The 16,398-nt window shown below is 55.3% G+C and overlaps 1 protein-coding gene across 1 annotated transcript; it reads right to left on the reverse strand.

The window, feature by feature from the left end:
* Positions 1–39: 39 nt before the first annotated feature.
* Positions 40–4,951, reverse strand: CMTM5 (CKLF like MARVEL transmembrane domain containing 5). The gene is given in 7 exon segments (XM_060096068.1): positions 40–80; positions 1,165–1,221; positions 2,574–2,658; positions 2,861–2,953; positions 3,382–3,534; positions 4,590–4,766; positions 4,769–4,951. Coding segments are annotated over 7 exon segments (789 nt in total).
* Positions 4,952–16,398: the final 11,447 nt, after the last annotated feature.

The raw sequence follows: 16,398 nt of genomic DNA on the forward strand, positions 1-16,398 counted from the left end.
ACCTGCAATAAACATGAGTGCCAGACTCTGCCTGAGCCCCTATCCTTCCCCGCCGACCATCCAGGAGCCATCCTGGACTCCTGGGGGAGGGGGGCCCTGCCCCTGTGTCAGAGCTGGGGGAGCCAAGACACCCCACATCTACAGAAGAGGAACCGAGACCCATGGAGGTGAGGCGGCTTCCCTGAGGTGCCAGAGCCGTGAGTCCCCCTACTGCTCAGCCAACCAGACAAGGGACGAGAGGGAGAAATTCCAAAAGTGGAGGAAACAAACGCACCAGAGGGTGAGCCAGTTCTAGACACTAGGAGACAGAATTGCACTGCAGAAGCTGAAGCCACCCTCCACCTACCCCACCCCTGAGGCCACAGGAGTTAAAGTTGTCCTGGGACACCTGTTTCTTCCGATGCCAGGAGAGGCTCAGAGCTGGCTGGGGATGGAGATGTGGATAAAGAGGGTGACACAGGTCCCTTTCTGGTCAGCCCCTTAGAAGTAACCCACAGGGAGTCCCGCTCCCCATCAGCCCCCGGTACAGTCGGCTGGGTCTGTGGGCCACACCTCATCGTGAGGGCATCCTGAGACTCTGGAGCCAGCTGACACCAAACTGAACCAAAGTGTGGACCAAACCTAAGTACCGCTTGTCTCATATTGACCTCTCACACAGACACAGATGAGCAGGGCCCGCACAGGTGCGCACCACAGAGCACACTCTGCTCCCTTTGAGCTCCCACCAGGGACAGGCTGGCCCGTGTCACACGGCTGCTCAGGGGACAAGGCGGGTCCTTACCCCACTCTGTTCCTAGCAAATCCCTGCCCCCTGCTGGACTTTAATATGGCCAGGCCCTCCTGACCACCTTCTCATCCCTTCATTGCCCCCACCCCGATCTCCTGGACTCCCCTGGCTAAGCCCTTCCGCTCCCTCTTCTGAGACCTTGACCGCCCCCTGCCCAAGGCTGGTCACCAGTCTTGAGAATGGCCTGTCGGTAAAGTCCTGAGAACTGTGAGCAGAGACCAGAGAAACACAAAAGCCAGTCGGTTCTAGCCCTGGAGAGGCTACCAGTTCCGGTGAGGAGCCAGGACATGAGGTCAGGAGAACGGGAACCCAGAGGCAGGAAAAGCCAGACCCAGAGTGGCTGGTGGTTAGCGCCGAGGGGAGCAGAACAACTCTACCAGAGTTCAGGCTCAGGCAGGGCTTGGGTGCTGGGGCCTGCATCTGGAAGGAGCGCCCTAGAAGAAGGAAGGCACTTCAGGGCAGGGACACAGAAGCACTGGAGAGGGGCTAGCAAGTCAGCTTGGACGAGCTAGGCCACGCTGCTCTGCGGGGCTGGGCAAGGATGTCCCGGCCACACGGAGCTGTCACGGGCCAGGCAGGGCCGACTCCAAAGTGCCCCTGAGCCATGACTGCCTTTCACTAGCTGGTCTTCTTTCCCATCTGTGAGCGTTCAAGGATGGGCCTGCTGGGCACCTCTGAACCCCTGGGACCCAGCACGGGGTCTGCACATGGGATGCTCAGGAAATGTCCTGCTGAGGCACTGGCAAGCTGGGAAGGTGGACCTGCTGGTGGAGGGAGCTGGAAATGAGGCTGGGCCATTTTTTATGAGTTACAGGGGCTCAGTACAATATCCAGAACACCTGTTCAGGTGTTAGGAGAGCTGGGCTCCAGCCCTAACTCTGTCACAAATAAAGAGGTCACTTCCCCTAATTGGGCGTGTCCTCTCTTATGTGAATTGAGGGCATTGAACCAGCTGATATCTGAGGGCTCATGCAGCTCCAGCAATGTGGGAATCTCTGCCCTCATCTGATGCTGACCTCTCCCTGGCAGCCTGCGGGCCAAGTCCTCCCCACACCACCAGGGGGAGCTCTACACACGCCCCAGGCAAGCACCTCACCTCAAACCCACTAAGACGGGGGTGTGAATAGCTTGGCAAGTGGGCGCTCATTCACATCCGGAAGGCTTGCGCCTTCTCAGACACAGAAGCCTGGGTGCCCGGCCACAAGGCACACCGCAAGGTGGCCTTGCACACGAGAGTTGTGGCATGGAAGCTTTATGTTGGAGGATGTCTAAGCCCCCACTTCCTCATTGTTCACACCTGGTCCCAGAGAAGGGACCATGACCTGCTCCAGGCAACATTCCCATGAATACTCTTTGGCATTCCTAGTCTGCCTAATTTGGGGGGAAGAAAAAGATTCACCAGTAGGATTCAAGTCTTTTAATTTGGGAATGACCAGCTTCCTCCTGTACCCTCCCCTTCGTCCATAACACCCCCTCCCTGGCCGAGCTTCATCAGAAACCAGATCTCACAGGCCCCACAGACAAATCCCCGGTGACTTCTCAGGCCTGGCTCCATCGCTGTAGGCTGGGGTGGTGGACAGTAGGCTGGGGAGCTAGTGAATCCAAAGGAGACGTGTCTGGGCTCTGCTGTCCCCCTTTTCTGGCTGGGCTCAGGAGCCAGGTAGCCCCAGTATCACTACTGTTCCCCTGTGAAGATGGAGCCAGGTGGGGTAGGGCATGGCAGGGTGGGGTAGCTGGGGCAGCGGGTGGAGGGGACATCTCCTCTCCCCAGAGCACAGGCACTCACCCTGGGTGGCCCTGGGCACCATCTCAGTCCGGTAGATCTTGAAGGCATCGTAGGCAAAGACGGAAACCAGGATGATGCCAAAAACCTGTGGGCGTAGGAGCAGGGATGGCACAACAAAGACCATCGGGCCATTGATACTGGGGAGAGGGAGGTGGGTGATATGGGGCAAGGTGTGAGGCAGACCCTGGGCACTGGGTTGAGCTTGGGGTGGAGAGAGGCACACAAAGTGTGCAACCACCAGCCAAAGGTCCTTGGGGAGCCAGAGAGCTCTGTGGGGTTGGACTCACAAAAGCAGCAATGGCAGCTCCATTCCGGGAGGTCACAGCCGCAAAGGAGACCACCAGGAAGATGATGCTGGCGGTGACACAGCGGAGGAAGTCCTGGGGGTTGGGGGTGCAGGGTCAAAGGGAAGCAGAGGGCAGGGAGCATCACCCTGAGGTTTTCCAGGCTAGTCAGCAGCTTGACCCTCAGGCACTGTGAATCCCTACATGGAGATACCCTTGGACACGACATAAAATGCTTGAGACACAAAGAGAGAGAGAGCTCACACAGCTGCCCAGGGGCGGGATGAAGATAAATGCAGAGCGACCAGGACCAGGACGAGAAGCCAGGGGCCTGGGCTGGGGCTGGACCTGGACAAGGGAGCAGATCTGAGGGATGTGGGTCAAAGGAGTGTTTTGAGTGCTGGGTATGGGAGCCGGACTCCTTGTTAAACCAGGAAAAGGAGAGAGGCTGGGAGAGGAAAGGAAAATTCAACGTGCAGAGAAGAAAGGGACCAGAACGGGGTGGGGGAGGCAGGGTCCCTCACCAGACAGGGCCAGTTCAGCCGATCGAAGCGCTGGTAGTACTGGGTGGCGTAGAGGAAGAGGAAGGCTAGCGTGACGAAGAACTCCAGTAGCGCAGCAGCCATGTAGGCGGAGATGGAGGCCGTGAAACAGATGAAGATAATGAAGGTCAGGGCCTGCGGGACCGAGGGTGGGAAGCTTGCCAGGAAGGGGACACAGGCACAGCCAGGCCTTTGCCCTCTCCCTCCCCGGAGCTCCCCCAGCCGGCCCCACCACCTGTCCTTGGAGGTCTTGCCATCCCTGGAGCCACCCACATCCAGGGCCTTTACCTATTGAGGTCCGACTCTGGCCCCCCACCTCTGCCCGCCCATGCTCCCCCTGCCTCGGGATGCCAGCAGCCCCAGCAGTTTGGCCAAGCTGCACGGCTCCAGGAGCCGCCACTCTGTGAAATCCACAAGATAGTGGGTCCCGCTTTAGCCCCGAGTACAATGGGAATGCCAGCCCCTGGAGTGGCACCCACATCAGCCTGTGCCCCCAGGAGGCACCCCATGCCCCATAACACTTCCCCCACTCCTGGATGCCTAAAACTCTTCTGACAAGGACCAGAGCCTCTGGTTCCATGCCAAGAGGCAAGGTTTAGAAGGCAGATGCTCCAGGGCGGACTCTGGGGTCCCCTCAGCTCTGGCGATGTAGGATGGCGTATATGCAGAAGACTTAAGTTTACTAGTAGGTCTTGCTAAGTGACTCAGGGAAGCTCCTTTCCTGAGGACAGATATTCATGGGGAGCAGGCAGCAGATAAAGTGGGGCTGCAGGAAGTCTGCCCTTTTTGGTAGTTGAACTTCTTGGACATGCCAAGAAGTGGCCATCTTAAAGCCCGGGGAAAGACCGGCTGGCGTTACCGCTGTCCCCGCTGTCCCTGTGCCTCACACCCCCTCGATGTCCCAGAGGGCTGTCCTCTGTTTAACTTCAGTCCTTCCTGCAGCAACTGAAACCTGCTGTGGCTGCCTCCAGATGGGAGATGAGGGGCTGGGTGGGGAAGTGGGGCAGCTGGGGCCAGAGGGGTGTCCTGAGAGCCTGGGGAGGGAGGCTGCTGAGGGCTGAGCCCTGGGGGGGGGCAGCTGGGGCCAGAGGGGTGTCCTGAGAGCCTGGGGAGGGAGGCTGCTGAGGGCTGAGCCCTGGGGGGGGCCGGGCTGGGAGATGGAGGCTGCAGGTCAGGGAGGCAGCTGTTACCAGCTCAGTTTCCAGCAGGATGCCTTTGAGGGACGAGAGGAACGTCTTGTCCACGGTGAAGCCCTGGAGCCCCGCAGCTGCCCCCTCTTCAGGGGGCCGGTCCCGGCGATTCCAAGCACTGAGCATCTCCACGGGGCCCACCGGGCACAGCCCCCACTGCCACCAGCCAGGAAGGAAAACAGGAAAATGGAAAACTGACAGGATGGGGAAGCAGAGAAGAGCAGGAAGGCACTGTGAGAAACCTGAAAGTGAAGCGGGCAGGGCTGCTGTGGGACCCTGGAGAAGGCGGCTACCCAGAAGGGCCTGCACCCCGCTGCCCAGAGTGCTCGGCTGGTGCGTGCACTGCTCCCCAGGCAGCACATGGGAGGGGAGGCACGGGCAAGGGGGGAGTGGTCAACCCTCCCCTTACTTGGAGCCCAACCCCGCCTGCCCACAGAGGGGAGAAGGGAGGGGAGGAAGAGGTCCGCGGAGAAACCAGGATGAGCTGGGAGGTGAGCTGAGAAATGGGCCGGCCTAGGAGCCCCCAAGGACCCAAGCCTGAGGAAGTCTGTGGCCCTCTTCCCTAACCTTAACCCTCTTCCTCACCATGCTTTCTCCCTTTTCCTTTTAGGGAGGGTGGGAGCTGGAGCCCAGCCCAGGCAGCACCCCCCAGAACCAAGCAGTAGCAGCCAGAACTGAGGACAAAGGCAGATTGTTGGGGGACAAGGGGGCGCTGTGTGCCTGCTGCAGTACCTCAATGGGCCTCTGTCTCTCCAGCATGCCAGGAGGGCGGCCTGACCCCCACCCCAGTGTTTAGGGCTGGGCCAGGGAGCCAGGGAAGGGGAGGGATGGGGGGCCACAGCGGAAACTCTGGAGGGCAGAGGGAGAGAGCAGTAGGTGAGGACTGACAGTGGGGAGGAAGAGGGACCAGGCTGGGGACCACAAGATGTTCAGGCACCAGGAATGCCAAAGACAAATTAGGCCACTTTTATTTGTTTGTTTGTTTGTTTAGCTTTTAACATCTTTATTGGAGTATAATTGCTTTACAATGGTGTGTTAGTTTCTGCTTTATAACAAAGTGAATCAGTTATACATATACATATGTCCCCATATCTCTTCCCTCTTGTGTCTCCCTCCCTCCCACCCTCCCTATCCCACCCCTCTAGGTGGTCACAAAGCACTGAGCTGATCTCCCTGTGCTACGTGGCTGCTTCCCACTAGCCATCTATTTTACGTTTGGTAGTGTATATATGTCCATGTCACTCTCTCGCTTTGTCACAGCTTACCCTTCCCCCTCCCCATATCCTCAAGTCCTTTCTCTAGTAGGTCTGTGTCTTTATTCCCGTCTTACAGGCCACTTACAGCCAGTTCAAGTCTCTGTCCAACCTGCAGGGGTGGCAAGCGTCAGGTCCTGGGGGTAAGGCTGGCCGGCAAACAGGGGACTGGCCAGGAGCAGCGAGGTCCCAGGGTGGAAATGCCAGGACTGTTGGGGGCTTGGCTTCTTATTCCAGCTCTGGTACCCACCAGCATGTCAGGTGGCTTTGAACAAGTCACCCCCTCTTCCCTGGATTTTATTTCCCCCAACTGTCAGTGAGGGTCGGGCATAGAAGAGTGACTTTCCAGCTGGTCCCAGAGCCCTAAGAGAGGTGGGGCAGGTGAGCAGCTCCACCAGAGCCTCCACCAGACCAGCACTGGTTCCATCTGATACATACACTGGGCTCTAGTCTGAGGTTCCTTTTTGTAATTGTTATTATTTTTTTAGGGTTTTTAAAAATTTTTAAAGTAAAAACTGCTCTTATATCCAAGTATAAGAAAGCATCAAGTGAAGGCTGACAGTCTGTCTCCCCAGTCCCCCTCCCCAGAGGAAGCCACTATCTGCCATATCCTGCCCGTCCTCCAGACACCGGCTGTGCATGTATTATAAGCACACATAAGAGTGTGTGGTAAGGCTTATTGACTTATTCTAAAAGGATTTCATGGTCCCTAAAAGGCATGAAAAGTAGGTGCTCCAAAGGTCTGGGACCCCAGAAGCCCAGAGGGAAACAGCCCCTAGGTTGTAAAACCATCCTCCAAATAGACAGGACTTCGCAAACTGGGGCTCAGCTAGTGTGGCATTTCCCAGAGTGGCATTCCCCAATAAGTACACTGCAGCAGAAGGCGTCTGTGGCCAAATGAGTCTGGGAAGCGCTGAGTTTAATGGTCTCTTCTCTGCGGACTTCTTGCCGTGAAGGTGCTGGGCACACTGGGAACCTCCAAGGAGTGGGGCCTGCAGCAGTTTTTCCCCCACTTACTTGACATCATCATTTTTTTTTTTCTTCTGAGGAACAGCTTGTGGGACAAGAGTTGCAAAGAACACGCTTTGGGGAAGAACAGCAGAGTGGTTATCGGGGGTTCACGGCCTCCCAACCAGGGGTCTAGATCCTAGCCGAGTCAGCCATCTGGTACCCAGCTTCCCCAAAGGGGCTCCCACCTCTTTAGATTTAGCCCAGAACCTAGCCAGCCTTCTGAGACCACTTCAAAGCATAGTGACCTACAGTCGCCACCCTGGATCTAGTCTCAATCAAAGCTGACCCCTCCCTACCCACTGACCTTCTCCATCCATCCCCAAAGACAAGGCTAAGCCAGAACTAGACTTACAGAGAGTGGGAACACAGACACCCCGTGAGGATGCAAGACTGCAAGAGAAATATGTTTGGGATCCCTAAGGCACTAATTTTTAATATTTTTATTCATTGTCCCGATTTCAGGGCTTCCTAACATTTTTTTACATCATGACACAAATAGAGGATTATGTGTGTGGCACACAGCAAAAGAATAAGACTGCTCATGATCAAAGATAACCAGCCTGGGGCTCCAACCACCCAGCTGCCCCGCCCAGAGCAGAGGGAGGGTATAATTATAACCCATTCATGGCTCAGGGCAGTAGCATTTGGTATTGGGCTGCTTCGTGCCTGTATTGTACATTATTCTCTGATATTTTAGTTAGAAAAACACAGCCATTGTAGGGGAAGGAGAAGGAGAAGAAGGAGGAGGAGGCGGGGAAGAAGTAGAAGAAGAAGAAGAAAGGAAGAAACCAACATTTTCTGTACTAAGTACAGATTTTTCGTATCTTATTTCCTATGATTTGCATCATTAGCTTGTGGAATATTATTTCATTTTACAGATGAAAAAAACTAAGCTTTGAACACTTGAGTGATTGGCCCAAGGTCACCCAATAAGAGTCAGAGCTAGGCCTTGTCTAACACCCAAACTTGATACCCTCCCTGAGGTAAAAGGGGGCAGGTAGGCTGGAATTGTCTGGAACTCCCCTGGTCCCTCACACACACGCTGACCAGCACATGAGCAGGTGTTCGGGAGGGGACAGGGGCCAGCAGACTCACTCGTATCTCCAGGGGGCAATGGACCGGCTGTTGAGGGGTCCGTCTTCACTGGCCTTGCAGGATTCTGGGTGGTGGGCAAGGCTGGTGGTCTCTGGGGGAGGCATGAACACAGTGTTGCACTTCAGCCACTCCTCAGTGGGGTTCTGTCCTTTGCTGGGGCAGCAGCTGGGCCAGTGGGTACAGCCCTTCTGGGGCCGCAAATGGAGGGTGTGGGTTCCCAAGACCATTGCCAAAAATGCAACCACCTGTAGGAAAAGGTCAGTGAGAAAACTGCTTCCACTTAGTCTGGGTGCCCCCTCCCCCAGCTGTTCCCTGAGCTCATGGATTCATGCTCCATCTGGTCCCCAGCCCCAAACCTGAGAGCTTCCTCCACCCTAGCCACATCTCTGCTCCTGCCCTGCTCAGCACGTCCCAGCCAGGCCCCTGAGCACCCACTTGGTACATGCCGGATGCTGCTGGCCCAGCCTGGGTGCCGCGCTGGCTGACAGCAGGGCCTTGTGGAAGCAGGTTGACTGGAGCAGTTTAGGAGTCCTAGTTTTATCTGCAGCAAACCTGTTTTGTTTATTCAATTTTTTTTTCCACTACCTTTTGGAGGGTGTGACCTGAGATTAAAAAACAAAACAAGAGCTTCCCTGGTAGCGCAGTGGTTGAGAGTCTGCCTGCCGACGGGTTCGTGCCCCAGTCCGGGAAGATCCCACATGCCGTGGAGCGGCTGGGCCCGTGAGCCTTGGCCGCTGAGCCTGCGTGTCCGGAGCCTGTGCTCCGCAGCGGGAGAGGCCACAACAGTGAGAGGCCCGCGTACCATAAAAACAACAACAACAAAAACCAAAAACAAAAAACCCAAAAAACTTGCAAGTGTTTTCAAAAGCTGATTTAAATGCTAGACTCACGGAAGTTGTGATTCACATCATTGTAAGCCCAATAACCTATTGGGTAAAACTTGTTCTTTATACTTTTCCGGGCATGGGTCAAAGCAATAGTATCCTGCTATTCTATGCCTTTGAGAACAGGCATTATTGGAATTTCCCTGGTTCGCTTGGTACCCAAAATTAGGGAACACCATCCTGGTCTCTCTCCAAGAGGCCTCGTTTCTACGATCCCTGCTGCTCCCACCCATGGCCTTGTCTCTTCTCTTCCCTTTCTTCTCAGATGTCCTCCTGGTCACCGACCTTAGTGAACATTTCCCTCTATCTCTTTGTTCTCTGACCCCTTCTGTTGTCTGACTGCTTCCTCATCTTCGATGACCCCAACTTCTATGACCACAATCATCTATGACTTCTCATTATCCATTACCCTCTCCCTAACTTCTACCCACCCTCCCCGGGGGCCACCCCGCCCCCCATACCTGAACGTTCCCTGACCCTCTTCGGGCTAGGGATACAGGCCTAACCCCACAGGCTGCCAGGAAGGCCTGGAGCCATCAATTTGTTGGCTGGGTGTGCAGGGCCTGATGGAAGAAGTGGTGGGTGACTGTTCCCATCGCATGAATGAGAAGGCAGAGCCAGGAAGAGGAGGGGCAAGGCGACAGCCTCATCTAAGAGCCAACAGGAACACCCAGCTCTCAGATCAGCTGGCCCCCACCCCTACTCACTGGGCCTTGGGCATGAGGACCACGGCAGGGGGAGCTGCCACTCTCAGGCCAGGCGGTGAGCCCATTCAGTCTCAGCTCCATGGACCACTGTTGGCCAGGAGGGAGTATGTGCGCTCTGGCAAGGCTCCAGCTGGGCCTGGCCCCGAAGACTCAGGTCAGCCAGGGGCCACCCCATCTGGGGGGCTCTTTGCCTCCCTCCTTCCCACCTTTTTCTCTTCATCCTTGTCCATCAACCCCCTTCATTCCGCACACCCACAATGCCACCCCGCTCCACCTCAACACACTCATACACAGACATTGTCTCTAGAATGATGTTTCCTGATCTGCATGTGCTTTCCCTTAGAAAATACCCCACTGGTAACCAAGGACTCAGGAAATAAACAAAGGGAACCAGGAATAACTTAAATGGCAGAGTGAGAAGGAATCCTTCGAATGCTTTAGGGCAAAGCAGAGGAGTGCTGAGGTCGGGGTCATTCTGAAGTGGGAGAAGGTGCTCTGGTGAGTTTGCAGGGGCCTGGAAGTAGAGGTGGGGTGAGGGCTAAGGGGAAGCAGGTGGTGGCTGAGAGAGCAGGGGCACCTAGGAAGAGCACTGAGGCCAGGACTACATCACCCCGCTCCCACTGGCCCACCTTCTGCCCCTGGGCTCCCAGGCATGCTCTCACTTCCATCCGCCCCTCAGCTCCTGAGCATCATGTGCCAGGACGGTGCCAAGCCCTGCCCATGCATCAGCTCATTTCACCCTTATAATAAAACTATGAGATGGAAACTATTGTCTCCATATTAAGATGAAGAACTGAGACCCAAAGAAACTGAGTAACCTCATCAAGGTCACACAGTTAGGAAGAAGCAGAACTGGCTTCCCACCCCAGCCCTGATCAACTCCAAAGCTAAGCTCCTGGCATGGAGATGCCACACTGTGCTGATCCCTGGTTGGCTGCAGATGGGAGGGAAGCCCCCCTGTAAGGGCCTTCCTACTCACCTGGGCATGGGCTGGGACAGGTCTCACCTGAACCTGCCCCAGGCCACAGGGCATTCCTGCCCGCTCAGGCATTCAGCCCTGCTGGCTGGGATCCGCGGCTCCAGCTTCCTCTTCCCCAGCCTTAGGTCTGGCACGTGGCCCCCGGGGAGGCTTTTGGTGTTCCCGAGCAACCCCCAACCCCAGAAAAGGCTTTGAGGGGGCCTTCCAGAAGAGCTGGATCCCTTGGGTCTCCCCCAAACCAATCAGAACCTTAGAGGCTGACACGGGCCCGGACCTCTTGATCTTGGCCCCTATCCAGGACAGCGTGCTTGAAAGAGCTGGAAGTGATCCCAGGTACTTGTTTCACTTGTTGATGCCGCGAAGGACCCACGTTGGTTGCGTGGGACATTCCCTCCAGGAGAGGCCTTTGGGGTGTCCCCTGCCTCTGTACCAGGACCTCCTCTAAGGAAACCCCTGAAGGGCAGTCCCCTGCCTGACCAGGCCTGACGCAGAACTTGCGCTCTGAGCCACACGTCCCCACTCACCTCTTCCCATTTGCTCAGTCTCCCCCCCTTATCTCAGGAGCAGCTGTGGGTCTCCTCAGGATGACTCCCTGCCATGAGAAACATGTTCCAGAGGGTTTTCCTCTTGGGGTGACTAAGAATCCCTGAGTCGCTTCAGCTTCCAGGGAATCCCTAGGGGTGTGGAGAGATGGGAGTGGCAATGGGGAGAATGTAGAGGCAGAAGCAAAGGAAAGTTCATCCAGCACCCAATATCAAGGGTGCCTCCCCATGTGTCCTCACCTGCCTGGGCCTGACCTGGCAGCCACGGGGGACCAGCTGAGAGTCCCACCCCTGAGCCTCTGGGAAGAGATCAGCCCCTAGCAGGAAAGAGCAGGGAGGATGTGACAGGAAGCACCCCACCTCGGCCAAGAAAGCTTGCAAAACGCTACGATGGCCGTCCTGCCCTTCCTCAGAAAGTCATCCGAGTTCTCACCCACTGCCTTGAAGTCCTTCCCCTCCTTCTGATCAGCTCTCCGCCTAGGGGCCTCTCTTCTCTTGTAGAAATGTGCATGTTTGATGCGGGTTGGGCGGAGGGCTGGGGGTAACCTAGCCACAAAAGTGGCCAACCAGCCTAGCAGCCCCTGCAACAGTGCTGAAACCAGGGCCCTGCAGGGCCTACTGAAGCTCATCTGCACTCACCTGAGGTGAGGCAGGAGCACTGGTGGTTAAAATGCTGAAATATTACTGCTGTCCCGGCTGGTAGATAGATACTGTCTTCAGGGCTGGAGCACGGCCACACTACAGCCTCCCTGTGATCCTGCAACTAAAGGGAGACCGCCTGGCCCAGACGGAGGCCTCCGGAACAGGCTCCTGTGTCCTGATGGGGATGCCACGATGGTACCGGTTGCTAATTATTTGTAGTATCACCTTTACTTACAAGGTGCCTGGAGCCTGCCTTCAAAGAGAACCCAGTCTGGCCTGGGAGACACGCAGGGAATCAGAGTGAACAGGACAAAAAGCCCAGCAACTCCCTCCCCCAGCCCAAGGCTGGTGCCTCCCCCATGGTGGGCCTTTGGCTTACTCAACTCTGTCCTACAGTCATGGTTGCCTTGTTCATTCACCCATTTGCCAAATATTTATTGAGCACTTATTACGTGCCAGGCACCATTCTAAATGCTAGGAACGCAGAGGAGGACAAGCCAGATAAGGTCCCTGCCTCAAGGAGCTTACGTTTTAGAAGGAGACAGATGATAAATAAGGAAACAAGATAATCTCTGATAATAATAAGTGCTATGAAGAAAATGAAACAGTGTTAAGAAATAGAGAATTACTGGGAGGTGGGTGGTGGGTGGAGGGAGGGGCAACTTAACTTTAAAAAGTCAGGGAAGGCAACTTCCCTGGTGGTCCAGGAGTTAAGACTTCGCCTTCCAATGCAGGAGGTGCAGGTTTGATCCCTGGTCAGAGCTAAGATCCCACATGCCTCGCAGCCAAAAAACCAAAACATAAAACAGAAGCAATATTGTAATAAATTCAATAAAGACTTTTTTTTTTTTTTGACAGTTTTGCTTTATTTATTTATGGCTGTGCTGGGTCTTCGTTTCTGTGCGAGGGCTTTCTCTAGTTGTGGCAAGCGGGGGCCACTCTTCATCGCGGTGCGCGGGCCTCTCTCACTGTCGCGGCCTGTCTTGTTGCGGAGCACAGGCTCCAGACGCGCAGGCTCAGTAGCCGTGGCTCACGGGCCCAGTTGCTCTGCGGCATGTGGGATCTTCCCGGACCAGGGCTCAAACCCGTGTCCCCTGCATTGGCAGGCAGACTCTCAACCACTGCGCCACCAGGGAAGCCCCAATAAAGACTTTAAAAGTGGTCCACATCAAAAAAAAATATTTAGGGCTTTCCTGGTGGTGCAGTGGTTGGGAGTCCGCCTGCCGGTGCAGGGGATACGGGTTCGTGCCCCGATCCGGGAGGATCCCGCGTGCCGCGGAGCGACTGGGCCCGTGAGCCGTGGCCGCTGAGCCTGAGCGTCCGGAGCCTGTGCTCTGCAGCGGGAGAGGCCACAGCCGTGAGAGGCCCGCGTACCGCAGGAAAAAAAAAAAATCTTAAAAAAATAAAAAAGCCAGGGAAGGCCTTTCTGAAGATGTGGAATTTGACAAGATGATGGAAAGAGTCTGGGAAAGAGTGGTCCAGGCAGAGGGAACAGGACATGCAGAGTCCTAGAGGTGAAAGAGCTTGACATGTTTCAGAAACAGAATGGACAGTGTGGGTAGAAAGCAAAGGCTAAGGGAAAGGGTGGGATGAAATGAGGTGAAGAGGTGGGCAGGGACCAGCTCACATAGGATCTTAAAGGCTGTGGCGGAGCATTTGTTTTTTGTTTTTTAATTTATATATATTTTTTATTTTTGGCTGCGTTGGGTCTTCGTTGCTGCGTGCGGGCTTTCTCTGGTTGCGGCGAGCAGGGGCTACTTTTCGTTCGGGTGCGTGGGCTTCTCATTGCAGTGGCTTCTCTTGTTGCGGAGCACAGGCTCCAGGTGCACAGGCTTCAGTAATTGTGGCGCATGGGCTCAGTAGTTGTGGCTCGGGGGCTCTAGAGCGCAGGTTCAGTAGTTGTGGCGCACGGGCTTAGTTGCTCTGCGGCATGTGGGATCTTCCGGAACAGGGCTTGAACCCACTGGCAGGCAGATTCTTAACCACTGCGCCACCAGGGAAGTCCGGAGTATTTGGATTTTATGCCAAGTTCAGTGGGAAGGTATCAACTGTATTCAAGCATGATCTACATGATGTGGGTTTCTTGAAGGCAAGTTCCATGTCCTTGACGTTCTGCTGCCCCACAGAACTGGCATCAGGTAACAGTAGTAACAGTTGCTTTGAGCCAACATTTACACATCATGGACCAAGCACTATTCTCAGGATTCTTTTTTTTTTTTTTTTTTTAATGAATGAATCTTTTTTTAAAAAATTTATTTATTTATTTATTTATTTTTGGCTGCATTGGGTCTTCGTTGCTGCACATGGGCTTCTGAAACTCTTTGTTGCTGTGCACGGGCTTCCCATTGCCGTGGCTTCTCTTGTGGAGCACGGGCTCTAAGCGCACGGGCTTCAGTAGTTGTGGCGCACAGGCTTAGTTGCTCCGCAGCATGTGGGATCTTCCCCGACCAGGGCACGAACCCGTGTCCCCTGCATTGGCAGGCCGATTCTTAACCACTGCGCCACCAGGGAATTCCAGTTCTCAGGATTCTCTTAATCCTCAGTTCCATTATTATCCCATTTGACAGACAAGAAACCAGAGGCTCCCAGAGGTCACATAGCTTGCCAAGGTTGGAGTTGGCTAGTGTGGGAGCCAGGATTAGAATGCAGCCAATCTGGATGCTGTGGGGGTCCAAAGAGAGGAGAACTGGAAGAATCCATGAGCACCCGAGAAATTCTGAGTAGCAGGAATAACAAGAACAGGTCACAGGGTGGGATGAGGAGGAGATCAGCCGGTTGGCCCTGCTGGGAAAGGACAAGAGTGGGAGAGAAGACTGGGACCCAGAAAGCCTGATGGAGGGGTTCCTGCCTTTCTACCCCCTGAATAGCGGCAAATGCAAGCCCCGAAGCTGAGGGCCCCCCTGCCTGAGGCTGCCTCCCACCCAGGGTCTTAGCTTACCACCCAGCCTGGGTTTTCTCCAACCTAACCTGGAGCCCAGAACTCTCCTTGAACAAGTTAGAATCACCTGAAACCTCAGTTTGCGAAGGAGAGGGCAGAGATGAGGCATAAGGACAGGAAGAAGGCTCCTCCTGCCCTCAACAAAGAAACACTTTGAACTTTCATGAAGGTACAAGCTGGGGGCGCAGGGGGAGTTGTGGGAAGCCAAGGTGAAGAGGAAAGGCCATTGTGCTATGCACCTTACATATAGTTACTCCTCACCAAAGCCACTGTTCCAGATGAGAAACTGAGCTTCAGAGATGTTCCAGAACTTGACTAAGGTCACAGAGCTGACAAACCAGGATTCACTCCGGAGTCTGACTGGCTCCACTTCCTGCCTGGGCACTCCAGAAGCACAGACTTGTTTTCCTGCAGGTTTGCACTCTAACTCCCTCACCTAGCTCCGGGCACTAGCTAGGCGCTCAGCTACAATGAGGGCAGTGAGCCTCACTGCCCTCCTCTCAAACCACCATTTTGCCGGGTCCCAGCACTTCCCTCCTGCTTAGCCTTTTCCGGCCTCCATCTGTTTCCCCTGTGCCAATCAGAGCACTCATCTTTGGAAAAGGGTTTCCTGCCCACCTCCATCTTGAGTCCCAATTTGCCTTGGCAGTCCCCTGGGCAGAGATCATATACCAAGTCACTCCCCAGAAGCTGAATATCTGTGTTCCAGGCAGCCAGGCCCCCCAGGGCTGAGGTCTGGGAGAAGTTGGACCAGGCTGAAACTGGAATGGGGGAGCTCTCCCTTGAGATGCATCTGGAAATGTTAAAGTTCCTCTCCCATCCTAAAGGAGTCTGAGTTTGTTCACAGGTGCCCAAGCAACAGGGAGAAGAAGGAGCTGGGTCAGGTGCTTCCCCCTCCCCTGCTGGCAAATGCCTGGAAGAGTGGGCCTGTGGAATGCGAGGGTGGAGGGGGATGGGAGGGGAGGTAGGGAGCCTCTCTGTATCCCCGGCCTCAGGTTCACAAAGGGCCTTAAATTAGACTTCTGATGTTATCTCCAAATGACGCCATACATAGAGTCATTGTCTACTTTACGTGTTTGAAGTGTTAATGTGTTAAATGTAAATATTGAAAACATGCTACAGTTTTTCAATCCAGTTTGGCATCTCACTTTTTAAATTCCAGGAACCTCAAAAATGGAAGAAGGAAGGCTTCTCTGGAGCCTCTGAGAGGCCTCGATGTGTTCTTCCCAAAGGAAGAACGCGGGGTGGGTGGGGAGGGGGTGGGCAACTGGAGGGAGGCAGCGCACGCGAACTGAGACCCGAGCCGCGTCCTTCCAGCTGAAGCCTGGGGGCAATCCCAGCTCCTCTGAAAGAGTCCTGCCCTTTTGTGCCCGAAGTTCCCACTTTTGCTCCTCAGGAGCGAGCCAGAGTGAGGGCAGGGGACAGGCCTAGACTGGCAGAGAAGCGTTAAGAGGCGGCACAACCGGCCCGCCCGCGGCTCCGGGACCAGATGCTCAGGCATCACGTTCTCTCGCCAGGGCTCGAATCCGTGTCCAGCCCCAGACCCCTGCGGAGGCCCTGCCAAGGGAGTAGACAGGCTCCACGGAGGACCCCAGAAAGGCGGAAGGAGCGTGCTCCCTCCCAAGGGAAAGACAGATGTGGGGCTAATGAAAGGGATGCAGAGAGGCGCGGGGCCGGCGGGGGAGATCGGGGGCGTGACGGGGAGAGGAAAGCTCCCGGGAGGGAGCGAACCAGACCACCTGGAGGTTCGCCGCGACG

Source organism: Mesoplodon densirostris, chromosome 4 (assembly GCF_025265405.1).
Source record: "Mesoplodon densirostris isolate mMesDen1 chromosome 4, mMesDen1 primary haplotype, whole genome shotgun sequence".
NCBI lineage: Eukaryota > Metazoa > Chordata > Mammalia > Artiodactyla > Ziphiidae > Mesoplodon > Mesoplodon densirostris.